At 23.9% G+C, this 20,684-nt stretch overlaps 3 protein-coding genes across 9 annotated transcripts; 2 read left to right on the top strand and 1 right to left on the bottom strand.

Moving 5' to 3' along the window:
* Positions 1–133: 133 nt before the first annotated feature.
* Positions 134–2,992, top strand: LOC122853260 (alpha-tocopherol transfer protein-like). Its single transcript, XM_044153622.1, has 8 exons — positions 134–359; positions 468–645; positions 726–943; positions 1,719–1,810; positions 1,890–2,135; positions 2,214–2,408; positions 2,492–2,663; positions 2,741–2,992. The coding sequence occupies exons 3-8, from the start codon at positions 733–735 to the stop codon at positions 2,773–2,775; spliced, it is 951 nt and encodes a 316-aa protein (XP_044009557.1). The 5' UTR covers positions 134–359; positions 468–645; positions 726–732; the 3' UTR covers positions 2,776–2,992.
* Positions 2,993–3,594: 602 nt separating this feature from the next.
* Positions 3,595–9,129, bottom strand: LOC122853262 (alpha-tocopherol transfer protein-like). 2 transcript variants are annotated; one of them, XM_044153625.1, is made up of 5 exons: positions 8,839–9,129; positions 4,727–4,900; positions 4,003–4,556; positions 3,776–3,926; positions 3,595–3,699 (listed from the first exon to the last, which is right to left on the bottom strand). In XM_044153625.1, the coding sequence occupies exons 2-5, from the start codon at positions 4,893–4,895 to the stop codon at positions 3,665–3,667; spliced, it is 909 nt and encodes a 302-aa protein (XP_044009560.1). In that variant the 5' UTR covers positions 4,896–4,900; positions 8,839–9,129; the 3' UTR covers positions 3,595–3,664. The 2 variants fall into 2 exon arrangements, with proteins under 2 accessions (XP_044009560.1, XP_044009559.1); XM_044153624.1 differs by lacking the exon at positions 8,839–9,129 and adding an exon at positions 7,802–7,969.
* A 4,725-nt stretch (positions 9,130–13,854) lies between these two features.
* Positions 13,855–19,982, top strand: LOC122853258 (alpha-tocopherol transfer protein-like). Of its 6 annotated transcripts, none has more exons than XM_044153618.1 (6): positions 13,855–14,244; positions 15,301–15,641; positions 15,710–16,032; positions 18,060–18,154; positions 18,649–18,963; positions 19,056–19,982. In XM_044153618.1, the coding sequence occupies exons 2-6, from the start codon at positions 15,580–15,582 to the stop codon at positions 19,401–19,403; spliced, it is 1,143 nt and encodes a 380-aa protein (XP_044009553.1). In that variant the 5' UTR covers positions 13,855–14,244; positions 15,301–15,579; the 3' UTR covers positions 19,404–19,982. The 6 variants fall into 6 exon arrangements, with proteins under 6 accessions (XP_044009553.1, XP_044009555.1, XP_044009551.1 ...); XM_044153620.1 differs by having other exon boundaries at positions 13,855–14,089; positions 19,056–19,781; XM_044153616.1 differs by having other exon boundaries at positions 13,855–14,388; positions 19,056–19,781.
* Positions 19,983–20,684: the final 702 nt, after the last annotated feature.

Below are 20,684 nucleotides of genomic sequence, written 5' to 3'. Positions count from 1 at the left end.
TTTTATTTGAAAATTTTATTAGTTATGTTAGGTATATAGGTATCTATAAAATAAACAAATTATTTTTTATTTTTTCCTGTACAATATATATAATATTTATGATATTCATATGTATTTTATTTGTAATAGAATTAATGAGAGTGAGAAGAGTAGGAGAGTTAACTAAATGATTATTGGTAGAAGGAGAAAATTCTGGTGAAACGATGATTATGTTAACTGGCTCTACAGACCTACAGTTGTTGGCAGTCAGTGTTGTCCAGTCAACTATTATATATCTCTCCTCATTTCCAGCATTCCGTGACCAACAGTCATTGCACTCTAAAACTTTAGAAAGTTTTACCATGTGTTAACACATATAGGTTCGTTTAAACTTTGTTTTTTTTTTTCTTTTTATTTATTGTTTTGCTTTTCTCATAGTTTTTTTTATACAACTTATATTATATACTTGCATTTTTATTGATTTACAGATCTGAAAATAATAATTGAAAAAAAAAAAAAAATCTAAAATATCAACTACTTGATAAATTGTCAAGTTAAAAACTTGACTTTTTAAAAAAGCCACTTTTATAAAGTTTGAAAGTTTTGTGTTCATGAGATTATACTTTGAAGATAAATAAAAATAAAAAATAATAAAACTTTCTCACGGTAAGTTGCGAGTTTAAAGTGTAGTTAATAGCATTAAACAAAAATTTTATGTAATTTGATTTATTATGTTTGATATATAGATTTAAAATGAATTCGAGAAATCCAATATCATGTGGAAGCTACGAAGTAACATTGAAAAATGTTGAAAAAGTACCACCGTTGATTATTAAATCAAGTGTTTATAAATTTGAGCCTCAGCCTGTATCACCTGAAATTGAAGAAAAAGCAAAAAATGAACTACGAGAAACTGTTGAGATTATTGATCAAGCACTAGCTGAGATGAGAACTTATTTAAAAGGTAAATTTTTCTTTAACTTAATATAATTTTCAATATGAAAAGATCTATTATTTAAAAAAAAAAAAATAATAAAAACCAGTTTCATTAGTAGATAAGAAACTATCTAAATTTTATCCTTGAGATCAGCCTTTTTTTTTTTTTCTAAACACTACGTGTCTGTTAGAAAAAAAAGATAATCTTTGATTGAAAATAAAAATAGCTTTCAATAACAATTTTTTCTATCGTAATTGATCTTTGATTATATATTAAAAAAATATGTCATTTAAATACAAATTTTTTTCTACAACAACGTCACATTATTAATGAAGATTTTTTATATATTAAATTAATATTTATCGAAGCAAAAAAAATTATTTATACTGTATGAAAAAAAAAATAAAATAATCAATTTAAATTTATTATTCAAATGAAAACAAAAATAGTTTAAATAATAGATAGAAAATTGTTCATTTAAAAAACATTTATACACATTTAAATACAAAAAAATTTGATGAGTCAAGTTTCATTTAATATGGTGTATAAAATTATCACAACGACAAAAAAAAAAAAATGATAATTTTATGATGATGTTTCAGCTATAAAGTATAAAAATATATTATTATATTTTTTGACATAACAATAGTTTAATTTTATTTTTTTTTAACTATAAAATTTATCGAAACGAAAAGAGGTAGTAATCAAGTACTTGTCAATTTAAAAATATATTTTTTTTTAAATTTAGATATAAATATTTTATAAGAATTTTAATTAATTTACTGTTTAAAATTTTTTTCAGATGAGCCTGATTTAAATGTTCCAGATGATGATTATTTTTTTGCAAAATTTCTACGTCCTTGCAAGTGGCATGCCAAGCCAGCATTTGATTTGGTAAATAATAAATTTAAATTCATAATTTTATAATGATGATAAATTTATTTAATTTGTTTTTGAATTTTTGTTTACACAGATGAAACGTTTCTATCGTTTTCGAATAAATCATCCTCGTTATTGTGAAAATTTACTGCCAGTAAATGAGCATGTAACATTTTCATCTGGGGTACTTATGTCATTTCCATTACGTTCAAAAGATGGTTGTAGAGTTGTTCTTGTTCGAGGTGGTAAAATTTGGAAACCTAAAGAAGTTAGCCTTGATCAAATATTTCGTGGTCTTATGCTTTTATTAGATGCTGCCATAGTTGAACCAACAACTCAGGTATAAAATAATAATTAACCACCAATTTAATTATCAAAAAAATAGAAAAACATATTTTTTAAATATTTAATTATTTAGGTATGTGGAATTCGTGTTATCCTTGACATGGATGGTCTCAGTTTGAGTCATGTTACATATTTTACACCAAGTTTTGCTGGTGCAGTACTTGAATGGGTTCAAAAATGTTTACCAGCTCGTCTCAAAGGTGTTCATATCATCAATCAACCTTACATTTTCAACATGGTTTTTGCTATATTTAAACCATTTATTCATGTAAGTTTATTAAAATATATTTATACATTTATTTTTAAATATTTATCAGTTAGATTTTTAATTATTGCTGTTTTTTTCATTAGGAAAAATTACGTAAACGAGTTATTTTTCATGGTACTGATAAAGCTGGTTTAAAATCATACATTGGTGCTCAAGCACTTCCTCAAAAATATGGAGGAGACTTGGATTTACCATTGGAACAAGTTGGAGAACCACTTTGGAATTATCTTAATCAATTTCATGAAGAATTTGAAGGTAGATTTATTTTTTTTCTTGTCATTTTTTAAATACTTTCGAAATAATTATTAATTGTTTTTTTATTGTGATTTCAGAATCAAGCAAACTTGGATATACAAAAAAAAATTAATAATTCATTCAAGGTGTTAATGTTTAACAAAACAAGTATCAAGTATTTTTTTTTTTTCTTAATTATGATGTATTAAAAAAAAAATCAGTATTGTTTGTTTTATCAATTTTTCAATAACTTGATTTTTGTTTTTACGTCAATTTTTTTTATTACTTAGTTGCATAAAAAATTACTATTATGTAGATAAAATTAAGCGAAAAGTATTTGTCTTTTAAAACGCAAAATATATTCCATAAAAAAAATTGTTTTTTCAATTAACATATACATTATAATTAACACATAAATAATTAGACTTGTATATATTTTAAATTTATACTTTGTTTTCGATTAAAAAAAAAATATAGCGTCGAAATAAAAATTGTTTTATATTCGAAATATTAAAATAAACAGTTGGAAAATATTTGAAATAATTTTAAAAATTATTAATAATAATTTAAGGAATTCATAGATGATACATAAATAAAATTTTTGTATAATTTTAATGATAATTATATTATGAAATGAAATTAATTGATAAAAGTAATTTATAATTAATACATGTAATTTTTTTAGTATTCAATGAAAACACAGATACGCTCACTTTCACAAAATAACAGTAATCGATAAATAATATTTTAATACCAATAAAATTTTAATTTTCAATAAACATAAATTTATAACAGATTTAACTAAAAATATTAAAAAGCTCGTTAATTTTTTGACGTTAAAAATTGACTATAAATTTTCACTTTATCTATTTATTTTAATTAAAGATAAATTATTTCATAAATTTTGATTTATTTATCTTACAAGGCAACAATAAAGATTCTTTTTTTTTTGTTTTAAAAATATTATAAACCTTGCATATGAAAAGGAAAAAAAAAAGAGTAAATTTGCTTGAAGATATTATCTATTTTTTCTTGATAATGCCATAAGAGTTGATTGCTAAAAAAAGACACAATATTTATAATAAGAATATCAATGAGAATACAAGTATAAACTTTTTTAAAAATAATCTCACCTTCATACTCTTTATCGCACATCATTAAAAGTTCATACCATTGAGAGCCACTTATTCTGGATAGTTGAAGAGTACCACCATAACATTGTGGCAATGAATTTAATGACATATATTTTTGTAATGATTTACGATCAGTTCCATGAAAGATAATCTGTAAATAAATAATTATTTAATATTGATATGTTAAATACAAAATATAGATAATAAAAATCTATAATTTTACTTACTCTGTCCTTTAATTTTTGTCGAAGAAATGGTTTAAATAGAGCAAATACCATATTGAAAATATATGGCTGATTGATGATGTGAATATTTTTAATTCTAAGTGGTACAGCATCTTGAAGCCAATCAACAAGTCTCTTAGCAAATGGTGGTGTAAATTGCCATGTTTGTTGAAGACTCAAACCATCCATATCTAATATAACAACAGCACCAGCAATTTGTGTTATTGGCTCTAACATTGCTGCTTCAAGATACAATACAGCACCTTTGAAAACTTCATCAAGACTAACTTTATTATGTTTCCATTTTTTACCAAGTTCAAGAATTAATATACGTCTACCATGTTGATCACGATTTGGTAATACAGTTAATATATTTTGTTCAAATATATTTTTTTCATTACTTGGTTTTAAATTAGCATAAACATTTTCATGTTTAACTTTAAATGAATAATATTCTTTTACAAGTTTAACTGCTGATTCTGGATAATATTTACATGGTCGCAAAAAACGAATAAGCCATGATTCATTATCCAATGGACATTTTAAATTAGTTTCTTCTGTAAAATTTAATAAAATTTTTAATATTTTTTTTACAATTAAATTCAATTTAACATGATAAATTTTTGATGATGATGTGGGCGTATTTATCAGCTTTGAATAATGTGATTAACATTAATTTTTTTAAATGAAAAATATATAAAAATTAAAATTATTATAAATTACTTACTTGAAAGTAATTCTCGCAATTCATCAATAGCTTTTCTTTGAATTTCCGGTGTTTCTCTGAGCTCATCCTTGGCAACTTTTAACATTTCCGGGCTAGGTGTACCAAGTTCAAACTGAAGAGTATAATCTCCAAGTTTTACTGACGGCATTTGTTCCATATCCGTCAACATTGTTTCTGTAAATAATATAATAACACATTAAACACTTTTAAAATTACTTAAATGATGTTATGAAAAACACTGTGATATTTTTAAATGATTCAGAAAATAGTAATCAGTCCACAACGGAAGACATAGATAGAAGTTAAAAATGTTGACTCATTTTACAATACTTAAACATTAAATACTGATGTGTCGTTTGTTGATACGACATTCAATATTTTCATATACCAACTGATTAACGCCTGACGATAATCAATTTATAATTAAATTACTTTATGTTGATTCAATGCTCAAAAACAAATTTAATTTTAATTATTTTTTTCTATTTTTTTTTACCACACTATAGACACTCTATACAAATTATTATTGATGATAATTATTATTATTATTTTAACAAATATTTAATTAACATAATAATGCAAAGTGAAATTTAATTTTTGTTGATTTCAATATTTTTTTTATTTTTTTTATCACACTGGGGATATTTAAAGAGAAGCTTTTCCGTTGGCAATTTATTTGATCATCGAAATTTAGAAAACAACATTTTCAAGGTCACTTTTTGTGTGTCTATATTTATCTTTTACAAATTCAACAAAAAAAAACTTGAATATAAATTTATTTAATTTTACAATTTTTTAATTTGTTTGTATTTTTTTTTTTTTTTTTAATTAGTTTTATGAATTTATCAAGCTATGTAAATTTAGAAAGAAGAAAAAATTTTTAAGACTTTTATTATTGTCAATGGGCTTGGAAAATATTTGTTTTATTTTTGTAATTTTTTAAGTTAAGTTAAAGAAAAATATGTACAAACTGATGTAATAAAAAAAATTTTTAAAAATGCAGTATTTTAAAATCAAGGTGGACATAATGAATGACGAAAGAAATTTTTTTTTTGTCCTCAAACAAGTTAGAGTCAAGGTCGATAATTACATATACTTGTAATATGTCTTGCGTCATTGAAAATTGATGATTCTTTGATGGAACTTTGAATTTAACACAATATACCAAACAAATTTTCAAACTAAACAATTAATTTTATCTAAAATTATTAACTACATAATTTTTTTTTAATTTTTATTTCATAACAATGAATTAGTTACAAATTAAAACAAAAAAAATTACAAATAGTAATGAAATAATTATAAACAAGCCTATTATTATAATAATAAAAAAAATATTAATTTTTTTTATCAACTAAATTTCTTACCATCAAGTTTTCGAGTTAATGAATTTTTAAATTACGACTGTGGCCAGCTTCGAATAAAACTATAATGATTTTTGCCAGACGAATAAATTTTTTATTTAAAAATTTATCTTATCAAAGTTTGAAGGAAGGCTCAAAACATTTAAAAATATATAAATTAAAAAAATATCTTGTATAACTTATTTTTTAAATAACCAAATGTTATTTTGCTATATTAATCTATTCAGGTCAAATCATTTCGATGTTGTTTATCGAAACAATATTATTATTATTTCTATTGTGAAACTTGCTTTGATGATGTAACGTAAAAACTAAAGATGTCTGGTTATAAAAAAATTAATGAATAAGTGAATAAAAAATAGAAATATTCAAGGATAAAATTTTTTATGATCTGTAATTAGTTATTGATATTGCATATTTTATTTATTAAAAAAATAAATAATTGATAAAATTACTATTGGGAAACTAGCTATTGGCTTATAGTCATCAGAAATTTTTTATTTTTATTTGTTGTATTAAAATTCTACAGCCAATGGAAGTCATATGGTATTATAAAATTTTGATAGTGTTAATTGTTTAATTAATTGTTATTATTTGTTAATGAAAAAAAGTAATTATATTTATTGAGCTATTGAGTATTTAATAATTATTCGAAAAATTGAGAGAGAATCTTTTGAAAATTTACACGTGATGAAATGGATCGTTATGTGGACAGCAAATTATATATTAAATCTGCTTTGCGATATGTTCTAATTATTTTGCAGATAACTAGGAAATTATGTAACTTTAATTTGTTATCCGGATATCAAAGGATTCAATTTATCTTTCAATAAATTATATTGAAAATGAAAATAAAAATAATGAGGATGTAGGAAAAAAAAAATGTCGTTTTTTCTCTTTGAAAATAATGACCTAGTATTGACATCTTTATTAATGGAAAAATAGAATTATAATTACAATAATTTGTTATTCAAAGTATAAATAAATGAAAAAAATAAAAAAATATATATATATATTTATTTGAACCTTGAATAAAGTGCAAGTAATTCTTTGCATAACTTATTTTTTATTTTACGAAGGTGTTTCGAATTTCGATTGAAGATGTTTGATTATTGACTGGGTCATTAAGTAACACTATGAATACATAATAAAAAAATAATTAATATTTGATATAAAGACATCAAAATAATATGATGATTATATTTTTTTGATTTATTTATTTATATTTTTTTTAGAAAATAAAAATACTTAAGAATTTTCGTTTAGAATATTCTGTTTGATTAATCAGAGAATTTTTATTTTTGCATAAAGTTTAAACATATAAAATTTATATTTTATATGAAAATAATAAAACTAAGGAGCTTTTAAAGAGTTTAAACTTCATTTTTTTTTTTCTAAAAAAAAATAAATTAATTTAATATTTAGTGAAATCCGATAAAACTGATGTCTATTAACTTTTTTTTTTATCTCTGTCCAAAGTTCTTCATAAAAAAACCAATAAAATTACAAAGTTCGAAGTATAAATTTATTTTTTAATTATTTTTTAATTTTAGAATAAACAAATTTTAGAATGACACTCATTTCAAAGATAAAAATAGTTTTTGTATGATTTTTTTCAGATTTTTTAAAGTGAAATTTTCGACTAGTTTTTTTTTTTTTTTCCATTTTCAATTATCTCTCAATTAATTTACTAAAAAAATATATTACTCACTCTCTTTGATAAGTTCCATTTTAATAAATAATATAAAATAAAATTCACAAATTAATTTTAAATATAAAAAAAAAACAAGAACCAAATGAAAATTATTGTTTATCAAACTAAAAAAAAAAATTAAAAATAGATATTTTCAGTGATCAAAACAATAATAAAATACTGATGCTATCAGTGTGTCTTGATCTTATATACCTATGTAATCCCCCTTCAGTATCCAAAGAATCAAAAATCATTGACAAAAAAAAGAAATAAATGTAATAAATAAATTCCCCTGTTATTTTTCCCTCTCTTTGAAATAAATTAAGTAACAAATTTCAATGAAAAAAAAAAACAAGAAATAAGAAATAATATTCAAGTAAACCTCTATGTTTTAAATCTTGACATACGACTAATAATTTAACAATCATTTATATCCTGATATTATCCTCCTGTCATGCTTGACCACACGCACATGTAAAAAAAAAAAACAAGTGTCTTGTGCATTGTCAGAGAATCAAAATTATCAAAAACATGCCATTTATCCTGATTGACATCCACAAGTATATAAATTATCAAATAAAAAAATTATCCCACATTTACCTCTAAAACAAAATGACAAAAAAAATTAATGATAAAAATTTTTAATTAGCAATTTTTCTTTGCATTATTTCGAGGCCATGAGAAGCTAATTTTTATTAATTTATTTCAATAATTAAAGTAGTATTTAGAACCGTAGAAGAGAGAGTTAAAAATATAAAAAATAATTTTTTCAAATGATTGATAAATTCAATGAAAAATGGAATTATTTTAATTTGATTTTTTTAGGTTTATTTTTGTACGTATAACAATGCATGATATAAAATTATTTCGAAAGTAAAGTGGTCACCTTGACCGATGCAAAGCAATAAAAAAAAAATGCTTGATAACTGGCCTTGAAGCAGTCAAAACCTGAAAGGTTCATTGAGCAACAAAAATTTGTGTTTTATAAATTTCAAATAATACAATATTATTTTTTAAATATAAAATAATTGAAATTTATTAAAAAATTAACTCACCAGCTGATAGTGTCCTTCCTAACGAACAAATTGAATTCAAATGTATGAAAAAAATATTTAAATAAACGTTAGAAAAATGTAAAAATAAAAAAAATTATTTCGAATACTTTTCACGTGTTATTCTGAAAGATAAAAAAAAAAAAGTAAATGCACTAGTTGTTTTTGAAGATAAGGTAATAAGCTAATTTAAAAATATATGCAACTTTGATACACTCACACACTGAGATCGATTATGAAAGTGAAATTGCTTACAAAACGTGCAAGGTGTAAGTTGATGCCTCTTTTATAAAAGCCAAGAAGGGGCTACTAGTTTGTTTGAGCTCTGACCCTCAATCTGACTTTCTGTTCCCCTCTTTTTATATTTTAATTAATTCCTTTTTTTTTTTTTACAACATCTACTGGTTGATTAAAAAAATCCACACATTGTCTAGTGACGTCTAACAATAGTTATGTGCTCAAGTAAATTATCAGATAAAAAAAATAAAAAAAACGACAATTTGTCTTGGAATCTAAATGAATTTTTTTCAAGTTAAAAAAAAATACTACATAAAAATAAATAAACACAGCAATAAATAGATGGAAAAATAAATAATTTTCTAACATTTATAAGTTAGTTTTTTTTTTTTATAAATGTGCAATATAAAATCATAATTTGTGTTAAAAATTTAAATAAGACATTCGTGTTTTGAATAAATTCAAAAAAAAAATATTATTCGTGTCACGTGTTATTGATTGTTGATCTAACGTATAAAAAAAAATATTTTTTATAATAATTATAAGCTATAATTACCTATTAATTACAACTAATAACAATAATTATAAATATTATTCAAAAAATTATTATAAACATAAAAAGAAGATGAATAATAATTTTATCCTTTGTAAATTTTTTTTTTTTAATTATTAAATTATCCTGGATTGAAGAAAAAAATAAATAAATAAATTATACGTTTGGTTTACTTTGTTGATTATAATTTTATTGATAACTAGTGGTTTTTTTTTTTCTTCGAATGATTAAATGATATAAAAAAAAAAAAGTGGTTCACCTCGGACTTTAAGGATTATTTTTTTTATGGCTTATTATAAAAAAATAAAAAAATATGAAAATTATAATTTTGTTGATGTATGCGTGTTTGGTTTATTAAATTTTTTTTTTTTTTATGAGTGCATAAAGGACAGTGAGTTTTTTCCGTCATAGAAATTTGTGATTCGATATCATTTGATAATTTTTTAACATACAGACCTTCAAGATATACGTAATATTCTTTGTTTTCCGCTTATTTTTTTTGTGATAAATTTTTTTCTTTTATCAATTCAAAAGTCATGGACATAGTAGTATATAATAACGACAAAAAAAATTATATAAAGCACGGTAATTTATGTTAGAGCATAAAATAATAAATGTGAAAAAAAAAAAATGTAAATTTTTCGGTAAATTAAAAATAATTTACTATGAATTTTTTTTTTTATAATATTTGGCTAAAAAAAAAATTATCAAATTAAACTTCGTTTTTTTTTTTTGACTATTGATGGATTTGTTTACTAATCTGTAAACACCCTGGTAAAAATAATCTGGCAGAATTTGGCAGAATAATCTGACAGAATCTGCCAGATTATTTTCACCAGGGCAATAATTTAGACCTAATAATAATTTAAAAAAGACAATAACTTAACAAGAGAGCATGATGAGCATGATGAAAAAATTTTCAGTGCCAAAATTATCTAAATAACAAATGCCATTCGGTCGGGTTACCATATGTGCCGAATCTCAAATCAGGACATTTTGTCTACCACCCACCCTCCCCGTCCCCATAATTAAATTTTATTCAAAAAGAAAAAACAAGTTTTAACATTTATAAATTTGAAATGATGCATATTTCCGTCATGCAGAGAAATGAGGAGTCAATTTTTCTGAACTTTTTCCGCACTTTCTCTGAAAAGACTAACGTGGAGAAAAGTGGAGAAAAATATTCTTGACTCCGAGAAATCTTCCGAACATTTCTTCACCCATGTCTTTCGGAGAAACGGCCGAAAAATTTTTTCTTATCGTCAGCGATTTCGGAGAAAATTTGGAGTTACTGAGGAGAAATTCAGAACATAATCACGGAGAAATATTTCCACCAGGGATATTAGATTAATTGGAAAAAAAAAATCTTGCCAAATCAGGACATTTGATATGAAAAGGATATTATCAGGACTGATCAGGACATTCGTTTCTAAATCAGGACATGTCCTGATAGGATTTCGCGTATGGTTTTTTTGTATTACTCCATATAATTGCTTTTTAAAAATATGGTTTTCGCATATGGTAACTCTATACATAATCTCAGCTATTGTTGATTGCTATAAATATGATCATTCTTAGTATGATGTGACCAGTTATACATTCGATGTTAAAATGGAATTTTTTTTTGCGACGAAGAAATTTAAATAAATGTAACGAATATATTACGTCGCAGTTCACCAAAAACATTCTTTAAATTTGGTTCTCCCAGTTAAAAAGATCTCATAGGAACCACAAAAAATAACCAAATACACATCAAAAGCTCATAAAATAATAATAATATCTATGAGAATTCGATGTGATTTTGGTCGTTTTTAATGGTTCCTATGAGATTTTTTTAACTGAGCTGGAACACGAGAGTGGGCAGCTAGGCAAAATGTCCTGATTTGACATTTAACACATATGATAACCCTATGTACAATTATTCACGTTCACAGATGAATACCTATATATATTTTTTTTTTCGAGAGAGAGTGAGAAAAGAAGACACACATGATGTATATACGTCTGTAAAAGCTTTAATCATTTTTAATAACTCAATGAGGAAGGAAATAAAAAAAAGATCAGCCAAGGAAGGAAAATTTTAGTAGGAAAATTTTACTTTGGCAGCTGTGTATACGATGAAATTCATTTGACTGGGTTTTAAACAGGTTTTCCTGTACTCAAAAGTCAAGTTAGCATAACTAGATGACAGTTTTCAAACTCTAAATTAACGGTTGCAAAATTTGCAAATGCAATTCGTATAATAATATATTGCAGCAATTTTTGATTGTAATTTGTAACCAAAAATTTAATTCATTCACGAATATATTCATAAAATTAAACAATTATTATTTTTCAACTTTAATTGTCATATAATAATTAATTATCTAGCACGAGTATGGTTTAATTGAAAATATTAAAATAGAATATTCAATTATTCAATTATTCAATCCTGAAATTGTGGTTTATTTTACACGTTTTGTAAAATTTCTATGGACATTGGCTTAGAAGTAAAAATAATAAAATATTGATAAAATTTTCCGAACAATAGTTGAACTTTAATCATGCATGGATTAACCAGAGATAATTGTATAATCGATTTTGTTGCGGTATGTATACATACCAATCTCTACAGTTTTTTAAAAATTTATTATTTTTTTATTTTGTAACGGACAAAGTGCGAGATAAATTTTAAAAATTATCAACAATTAATTGACAATTTTTCCTTCCATCAAGCCAAAGAAATTGTCGATTTATTTCCATGATAAATTTTGATAATTGTTTTATGAAATTTCGACAAGAAATATTTTGAATTGCCGCAGATTTATTGCAATCTTTGATGGATAAAAAATAGTTTATAATAATTTTAAAATTGCAAATTACAAATTTATTAATATTTGTATATAATTTTATATATTGACACAGATATTATTTTTATTTTTTACTGTGCATGATTGTATAATCAACTCCAGGTAATTTCATAGAAAGTAGAATAAAGTTGAAACAAATATATCAGTTACAAAGTTGGAAGCATGACTTTCTTAAAGACTCATATTAAATTGTAAATATATATATAAAGGGTCTTTACCGTTGACTTCTACTTGCGTGTAATTTATCAAACATGAATCATCACGTAATTTTACATCTTAAATATATTTTCTCCTATCTATCATCTCACAACAAAAAAAAAATTACCGGCTTTTCATTTATGCCATATAAAATTTAAAAAAAATAAATTTATTACAGTATATAAGAAAATGCTATTACTAAATCAAGTATAACATTTTTAAATTTTTTTTTTTTCTTATTTTTCTCTTTACGGTGTATATTTACAAACTTGTACTTGAATTTTTTTTTCTTTCCTTTTCTTGTTCATATCTTTGTCCTCTGAAACATGCAAATATTTTTTTTTTAATAATTTTTTTATTTTAGTTGCTAGACAGTTGGCGGGAAGTTCTTTTCCGGTATTTTTAAAAAAAATATTTACTCAAGTATGGGTTTATGTGTGTGTATATTCAAACACAGTGAAATCAACAGACCGAGGATTCAACAGGGTGACCCTGACCACGATCACGTATTAATAATTACATCTGTAAATTTAATCAAATTTTGAATTGATAAAAAATGCATATAGAAAAAAAAAAAAATAATAATAAACACAATAATGAGGCTGTAAAAAAATAGATAAATAAAAATTCCAATTAAAAATGCACAATGCATTGATTGTTATTTAAAACAATCTCTAAGAAACCAGTTTGACTGCAAAATTCTTTCCTCATTCATTTTATTTATTTTTTATTTTTTTACAACACTCCAAAGTCTCAAAACTTCAGTCAAATATTTTACGATTCGACCTGAATGTATCTAAAAAGTATAACAACAAAGTTGTATCTAAAATTATTAAAAAAACATTTTTTTTTATTATTAAATAAATTGAGCTTTTTGTCTTTATTTTATCATCTATTTTATTGTGTAGGAAATTTAAAAAATTTAATTATAGCCCATGTTTTGTGTGTGAAAGTTTATGGGAACTTGGTGAAATAAAAATATATGAACTAGCTAATATAGCCACACCTGTAAAATAGTCTCTTAAAAATAAAATACATTGTAGAAATTTCTCGTTAACAATACAAAAAATAGTATTTGCAATGGTAAAAAAAAAAAAGTGTTTATTTAAATTTATCTGTTGATTAGAAGAGCAAGATAAAAGTAACTGTACCATCAAGTTTAATTATCATAACTTTGATATTTTTTATTTAGCTATACTATTAACAATGATATGTGGGCACAAAAATATTAACGATGTATAAATTGTGTTAGATTTTTAAAGAGACTTCAAAAGGTGTGTAGTTGCCCATGACGAGCGTATCACAATTCACAAGAGTAAGAGGTTTTTCTTTCACCATTGGAGCTGGACAGACACCAAGTCAGTCTCATTGCATAACCAATCAACGAGTCAACAAGTTAACATGCTCACTGTGTTCTGTAATTTTTAAATTAAATATTTATTCATTTTTTTTTTTATAATCAATTGATAAAGTAATTTTTTTTTTTAAAAAAACAAAATAAAATTAAACAATCAAGTGAAAGTAGAAAAAAAAAAAAATTGTGATATTTATTTTTGACTCAGCTTATCAACGGTTTGTTATTTATTTATTAATTTTTTTAGCGTAAATATTTGGTTATCTTGGTGATAATAATTATCAATTATCATGTGCAATAAAAATATTTTTTGTGTGTTTTTTATTTAGTTGCGTCATCAGAGTTTATTGTGAAATATACTTGTTGGTATTTTTTCATTTCAAGTAATATTAATTGTCCTTTGTTTGTTGAAAATTAACACATGAAAAAAAATAAATAATACTCGTGATATATTGTAGAATTTTATTTACTATATGCGAATCTGTTTGTCATGTGTAAATAATTTATTATCAGTAAATTTTGTTTTAATGTTAAAGTATTGTTTTCAAGTCAAAATATAATAAAATTATTTTTTACAACATAGTTATTCTGTGGTATAAAACAGTATGATTATTTTTTTCTTTCACTTGACTCATTCACTATTTTGCAATTTTCAAGTCGCGTGCAACCAAGTTTCAACTGGTACGCAAAAAAAATTGCATCAGTAGGTCAATCACGTATTCTCAGACGTCACTCTACGAGACACTTATTTATTTTTTATATATTATGTTTTTTTTTCTGTGGTTAGTTTAAGTATCAAAGTGAATTGCATCATAGATATATTTAAAAAAATTAAATAGCAGTTTTGCTGTAGATGGATTTTAAATTTGTATATAAACTTTCAAACCTTTCGATAATAAAAAAATAAAATTATAAAAAACTATTAACAAGAGCTTCTAAATATTTTTTTTTTATATAAAAAATTTTATCTCAAACACAAATTATATCCCAATATATCAAACGCAATTTATTGCATTATTTTAATGAACATAATCTAAAAATTCAATTAACATATTTATAGGTATTTCAAACGGAAAAAAAAATGATAAACAAGGGAAATTGTAAATAAAGACTTGATGTGAATAAATTTTTTATTGACAGTAATAAAATTTACTTGTTGAAAATGTATTTAAAAAAATTATATAAATTTTTTTCTCAGCTAATTTTTACTATCATGTACATGATGCTGTTTCTTTTTCTTTACTCATAAATAATATTTTTTTTTTTTGTTCAAGTGGATCTCATAAAAAGGAAGAAATACAGGAAAATAAAATAACTAATAAATTATGCAGTTAAAGTATATTGATTATTACAACAGAAAAATATGAACAAATTATAATTATAATCAACAATTACTGCACCTTTGAACGTACACTTATCTTTGAATAATCAAGTGGGGGAAATTTACTTTGCAATTTTTATTATTATTTATAAAAACACGATAGACATTAAAATTCAGTTTTAATATAACCACACAGTTGACTTGTCAAAAACAATAATAATAATCATTTTTAATGTCGAAAATTGATACTGAAATTTTGCAAGTGAAGGAGAATTACAATGGAAATAACGACGGGTAATTAAAATTGTAATATGATAATTAAATTTTAAAAAGAATAAATTATTAAGTTTAAAAAATTTTAGGACAATTAATTTGGACAATGAAAAAATTGAAGGAAAAAAAAAAATTGAACAAGACAATGGTGATTTAGAAAAAATGTTGGAGTCAATGTTATTGAGAGGTCGTGATGAAAAATCAGATAATAATTTGGGTGATACAATGTATGAATCTAAAGAAAAATTAACAAAATTAAATGATGATATTAGTGATAATGAAGAGGAAGAATGTGACTTGGATCTTGAAGAGCCACCACCTCCAGAAGTCATGGAGTATGCCAAACAAGAACTCGGCGAATCGGATGAGGTCAAGTGTCAGACACTCCAAGACCTCCGTGACATGATATACGGTAATAATTATAAAATCATATATGACTTTGTAAAATAGCAAACACCATGACATTTATGACTAATTGCAATGAGAAATTAATAGGCGGGTCATGAATTAATTTAAAAATTATTTATATTTTTTTTAACAATCAATTGGTCATTAATAAATACGAAACGAATAAACTCATAAATTTTATTGACATTATCAAAAAAAAATAATAATTTACTTAAATTTTTTTTTAATAAGATTTGGCTAAAAAAAAAACTATCAAATTGAATTTTTTTTTTTTTTCTATATTTGACTATTGATGGATTTGTTTACTATAATCTGTAAACACCCTGCCGAAAATAATCTGGCAGAATTTGGCAGAATAATCTGACAGAATCTGCCAGATTATTTTCACCAGGGAAAAAAGAGTCCAGAAATTCTAAACAAAAAATTAAATTACTTAAGTTAAAACGTCGTTAACCAAAAAAAAAAGGATCACTGTAAAAGTTTTCGTGTCAATCAAGATTATTTTCATAGAAAATGTCTTTCAATCGGGTTACCATATGTGTCAAATCTCAAATCAGGAAATTTTGCTTAGCAAAAAAATTTTATTTAAAAAAAAAAACAAGCTTTAACACAAAATTAAACTGAAAAAATGCCTATTTATTCATTTATAAATTTGAAATGATGCATATTTTCCTCATGCAGAGAAATGAGGAATCAATTTTTCTGAACTTTTTCCGCCCTTTCTCTGAAAAGACTAACGTGGAGAAAAGTGGAGAAAAATATTCTTGATTCGAAGAAATTTTTCCGAACGTTTCTTCACCCAAGTCTTTCGGAGAAAAGGCCGAAAAATTTTTTCTCGTCAGCGATTTCGGAGAAAATTTGGAGTTACTGAGAAGAAATTGAGAATATAATCACGGAGAAATATTTCCACCAGGAATATCAGATTAATTGGAAAAAAAAAATTTTGCCAAATCCGGACATTTGATATGAAAAGGATATTATCAGGACTGATGAGGACATTCGTTTCAAAATCAGTACGTGTCCAAGTAGGATTTCGCGTACGGTTTTTTTGTGTTACTCTATAAAATTGTATTTTAAAAATATGGTCTTCGCATATGGTAACCCTATCTGTAACATAATCTCAGCTATTGTTGATTGTTATAAGTATGATTATTCTCAATCCGAGGTAATGAATAATTCGTTCGATATTAGAATTGTAAAATATATGTTTTTCGCAAATGGTAACTTTACTCGTTATCTCAGTTAATGTTAAGTTTTTCAAGTGTGATACTTTTTCTGTAATTCAATCAAACGTATTTACCTTCGTTTACTATACCATCATTCAGCATTATGTTTGAATTTGGTTTTCCTAGTTGAAAAGATCTCATAGGAACCACAAAAAATGACCAAATACACATCAAAAGCTCATAAAATAATAATAATATCTATGACAATTTGATGTGCATTCGGTCGTTTTTAATGGTTCCGATGAGATTTTTTTAACTGGACTGGAACACAAGAGTGGATGGCTAGGCAAAATGTCCTGATTTGACATTCACCACATATGATAACCCTATGTACAATTATTTACGTTCACAGATAAATATATATATATTTTTTTTTCGAGAGAGAGCGAGAAAAGAAAAGACACATGATGTATAGACGTCTGTAAAAACTTCAATCATTTTTAATAACTCAAAGAGGAAGGAAATAAAAAAAGATCATCCAAAGAAATCAATAATTGCAATGAGAAATTAATAGGCGGGTCATGAATTAATTTAAAAATTATTTATATTTTTTTTATCAATCAATTGGTCATCAATACGATACAAATAAATTCATAAATTTTATTAACATTATCAAAAAAAAAAAAATACATTTAGAGTATAATTATACATAATTATTTAAAAAATTAGTTAAACTTTTATAATTTATATCCAAACATGCAAAGTAATTATTTACAAATTTTTTTTTCTCAAATATAAATAATTAATGAATTTTATTTTTTAAAATATATATGGTTTTTTAATTTGAGGCATTTGAATTTAACAGAAAGAGGTGAGTGTGACCCACATCGAATGGACGATGCTTTTCTCATTAGATTTCTACGTGCTCGAAGTTTCAATGTACATCGTGCCCATCGATTGGTGAGTTATCACATCATCATGATAACAAGTATCTGATTTATTACAAAATAATAGTATTGTTGATATTTGTATGTAGCCAGCTTGATTACGATGATTGGATTTTAATTTTTACATGCGTGTTGATGAAAAAAAAAAACCTTAATTATGTAAGAGTGGCAAGGAGAGTCAATTTTTCAAATTAGTCATAAATTATATATGTATTTAAAAAATAAAAAAAATAGATTTATATACACAAAGTTGATATTTATTTTTTTATATTTTCGTGCGTCATTGTAGGCTGATTCCATTGATTAGACTGTCACAAGGATATCAAGTTTACAGAATATTTTACCGAGTTGAATTTATAAAAATAATCCAAGTGTTAAATTAAACCCAATCGAAAAATTATTTCTCCAGAACAATATATGAAAATAATTTTAATTATTTGCTATTATTTAAAATACTTGAAATTAAAATTAAATTAATTTATATAATTATTTTAAATTAATATATAGGTTGTAAGATACTGCGATTTTAAGGAACAAAATCCATCAATACATGAAAATGTTGATCCACTTAAAATGCGTCATATTGGTGATGATGATGTGGTAACAGTACCAGCATATAGAACTCAATGTGGACGAAGAATGATGATTTATCGTATTGGAAATTGGGATCCTAAAAAATATAGCCTTGAAGAAATATTTAAAGCAACTGTTATTATTTTGGAGCTTGGTGTTTTAGAACCACGAGCACAAATACTTGGTGGTATTGTTTTATTTGACCTTCAAAATATAACAATGGCACATGCATGGTCAATCACACCACAGGTAAATAAATATTGTCATTTAAATTTTACATGAATTAAATAATATTTTATAATTTTTTAAATACTTATTCATTTAATTTATTTTTATTTTAGATTGCCAGTATGGTAATGGCATTAATGGTAACATCATTTCCAATGAAAACTCATGCAATTCATATTATTCATCAATCCTGGATATTTGATATAATATATTCAATGTTCAAACCATTGTTGAATAAAAAAATGCAAGATCGTGTGTATTTTCATGGTGATGATATGTCAAGTTTACACGCTCATATTTCTCCGGAATATTTACCGAAAAAATATGGTGGAATTAATGAAGAATTACCGTACTATAAATGGATTGACTCGTTGAGTCAAAAGCCAAAAATTGTCAAAGAAATGTATCAAGTTGGATATATTGTACAAGAAGAGATGTTGAAAATGGCACTTGCACAATAATTTTAATTATTCTCTATCAATATATTTTTATAGCTTTTTTTTTTTTAGTAAAATATTGATTAAACAATATAAAATAAATACCTTTTTTTACATCAACTCAAAAAAAAAAGCTTGTATTTTATTTTTAGATGTTTTTTTTTTAACCGTTAGATGAAAAAAAAATTTTATTCTGTGATGTTTCAATCAAGGGTCTATCTTTGGCCTTTGACATTGTGCTGGCATTCCAGTTCGTTGATCATCGATCCAATATTTAGCTTCAATTATTCTATTTATCGAAGAAAATTTTAGCCGGAAATTAAAAATGTATGGCTATATTTACGCTAATTATATTTTCACGATTAACGAGCTAGTAATTATTAATTTTCAACGAGTATATGCTTTCAATTTTACAATTGAGTATTATCAATTATTTGATTAAAAAAAAAAAGACAGGCTTTGTATTTATTTCTTCATTATATTTTGTTGTAAACAAAAGCCTTTTGAGTAGCTGGTTTTAGACTGATTAATATTTTATTTTTTTTCAAACGTTAACTAATCTCTACTAATCTCTCTTTTCAAAGAAATAAAAAGCTTGAATTTTATATTTTTTTTGTGCTTTTTTTTCCACGGAAATAATGTCAAAAATTATTAATTATTATTGTTTTAATTTATGGAATAAATTTATATAAAAAATTTAATTTTATATTCATTATTATTACTATTTAAAAAATTTATAAAAAAATAACAACTACAAGTGTACAGCTGTCGTTGAGCTTTTTTTTAGATAATTAATTACTTCTATTATGTTTTCCTGAAACCGATGAAATTTTTTTTGTTCAATTTCCAACAATTTAAATAATCAAACACGTGTAAATTTCAAAATAATAATTAAATATTATTATTTTTTTATTAATAACCAGGAAAAGAATAAAAAAAAATATCTTAAGGTCAAGTTGTCTATCGATGTATATGTGTGTCATCATAACAATCGCAGAGATAATATTTCCTTGTGATATGTACAAGTGGAAACTTTTTAAAAGTAGAAAAAAAAATGAGTGATATAAAAACCAGAATAAAGAAAGAAAAAAAATAATTAAGAAAAATAAACACAAAAATAGATGAATTAAAAAAGACAAAAAGAAAAACAAGGAAATTCAAGTGAAAAAAAAAAAAAAAATGTCTCTGAGAAAGGTAAAGTGTGACAAAGAATAAAAAAATTTATAAAAAAGTCTTAGTTTTTACAAGGGGAAAGTACCGAGGACACTGAAGGTAAAAAAAAGGGATTGTAAAAAACTTTTTCAC

This window comes from Aphidius gifuensis, linkage group LG3 (assembly GCF_014905175.1).
Source record: "Aphidius gifuensis isolate YNYX2018 linkage group LG3, ASM1490517v1, whole genome shotgun sequence".
Lineage (NCBI taxonomy): Eukaryota > Metazoa > Arthropoda > Insecta > Hymenoptera > Braconidae > Aphidius > Aphidius gifuensis.
The sequence above is the reverse complement of the archived record's forward strand: the minus strand, read 5'-3'. Positions and strand labels throughout refer to the sequence as shown.

Excerpts from the sequence above, each read along its gene's own strand:
- LOC122853260 (XM_044153622.1), top strand. The coding sequence starts at position 733 with ATGAATTCGAGAAATCCAATATCATGTGGAAGCTACGAAGTAACATTG. Across the intron at positions 1,811-1,889 it reads CCAAGCCAGCATTTGATTTG|ATGAAACGTTTCTATCGTTT; the intron begins GTAAATAATAAA and ends TTGTTTACACAG. Across the intron at positions 2,664-2,740 it reads ATTTCATGAAGAATTTGAAG|AATCAAGCAAACTTGGATAT; the intron begins GTAGATTTATTT and ends TTGTGATTTCAG.
- LOC122853262 (XM_044153624.1), bottom strand. Across the intron at positions 3,927-4,002 it reads GACAAAAATTAAAGGACAGA|ATTATCTTTCATGGAACTGA; the intron begins GTAAGTAAAATT and ends ATTTATTTACAG. Across the intron at positions 3,700-3,775 it reads GTGCGATAAAGAGTATGAAG|CAATCAACTCTTATGGCATT; the intron begins GTGAGATTATTT and ends GTCTTTTTTTAG.
- LOC122853258 (XM_044153618.1), top strand. The coding sequence starts at position 15,580 with ATGTCGAAAATTGATACTGAAATTTTGCAAGTGAAGGAGAATTACAAT. Across the intron at positions 18,155-18,648 it reads TACATCGTGCCCATCGATTG|GTTGTAAGATACTGCGATTT; the intron begins GTGAGTTATCAC and ends ATTAATATATAG. Across the intron at positions 18,964-19,055 it reads CATGGTCAATCACACCACAG|ATTGCCAGTATGGTAATGGC; the intron begins GTAAATAAATAT and ends TTTTTATTTTAG.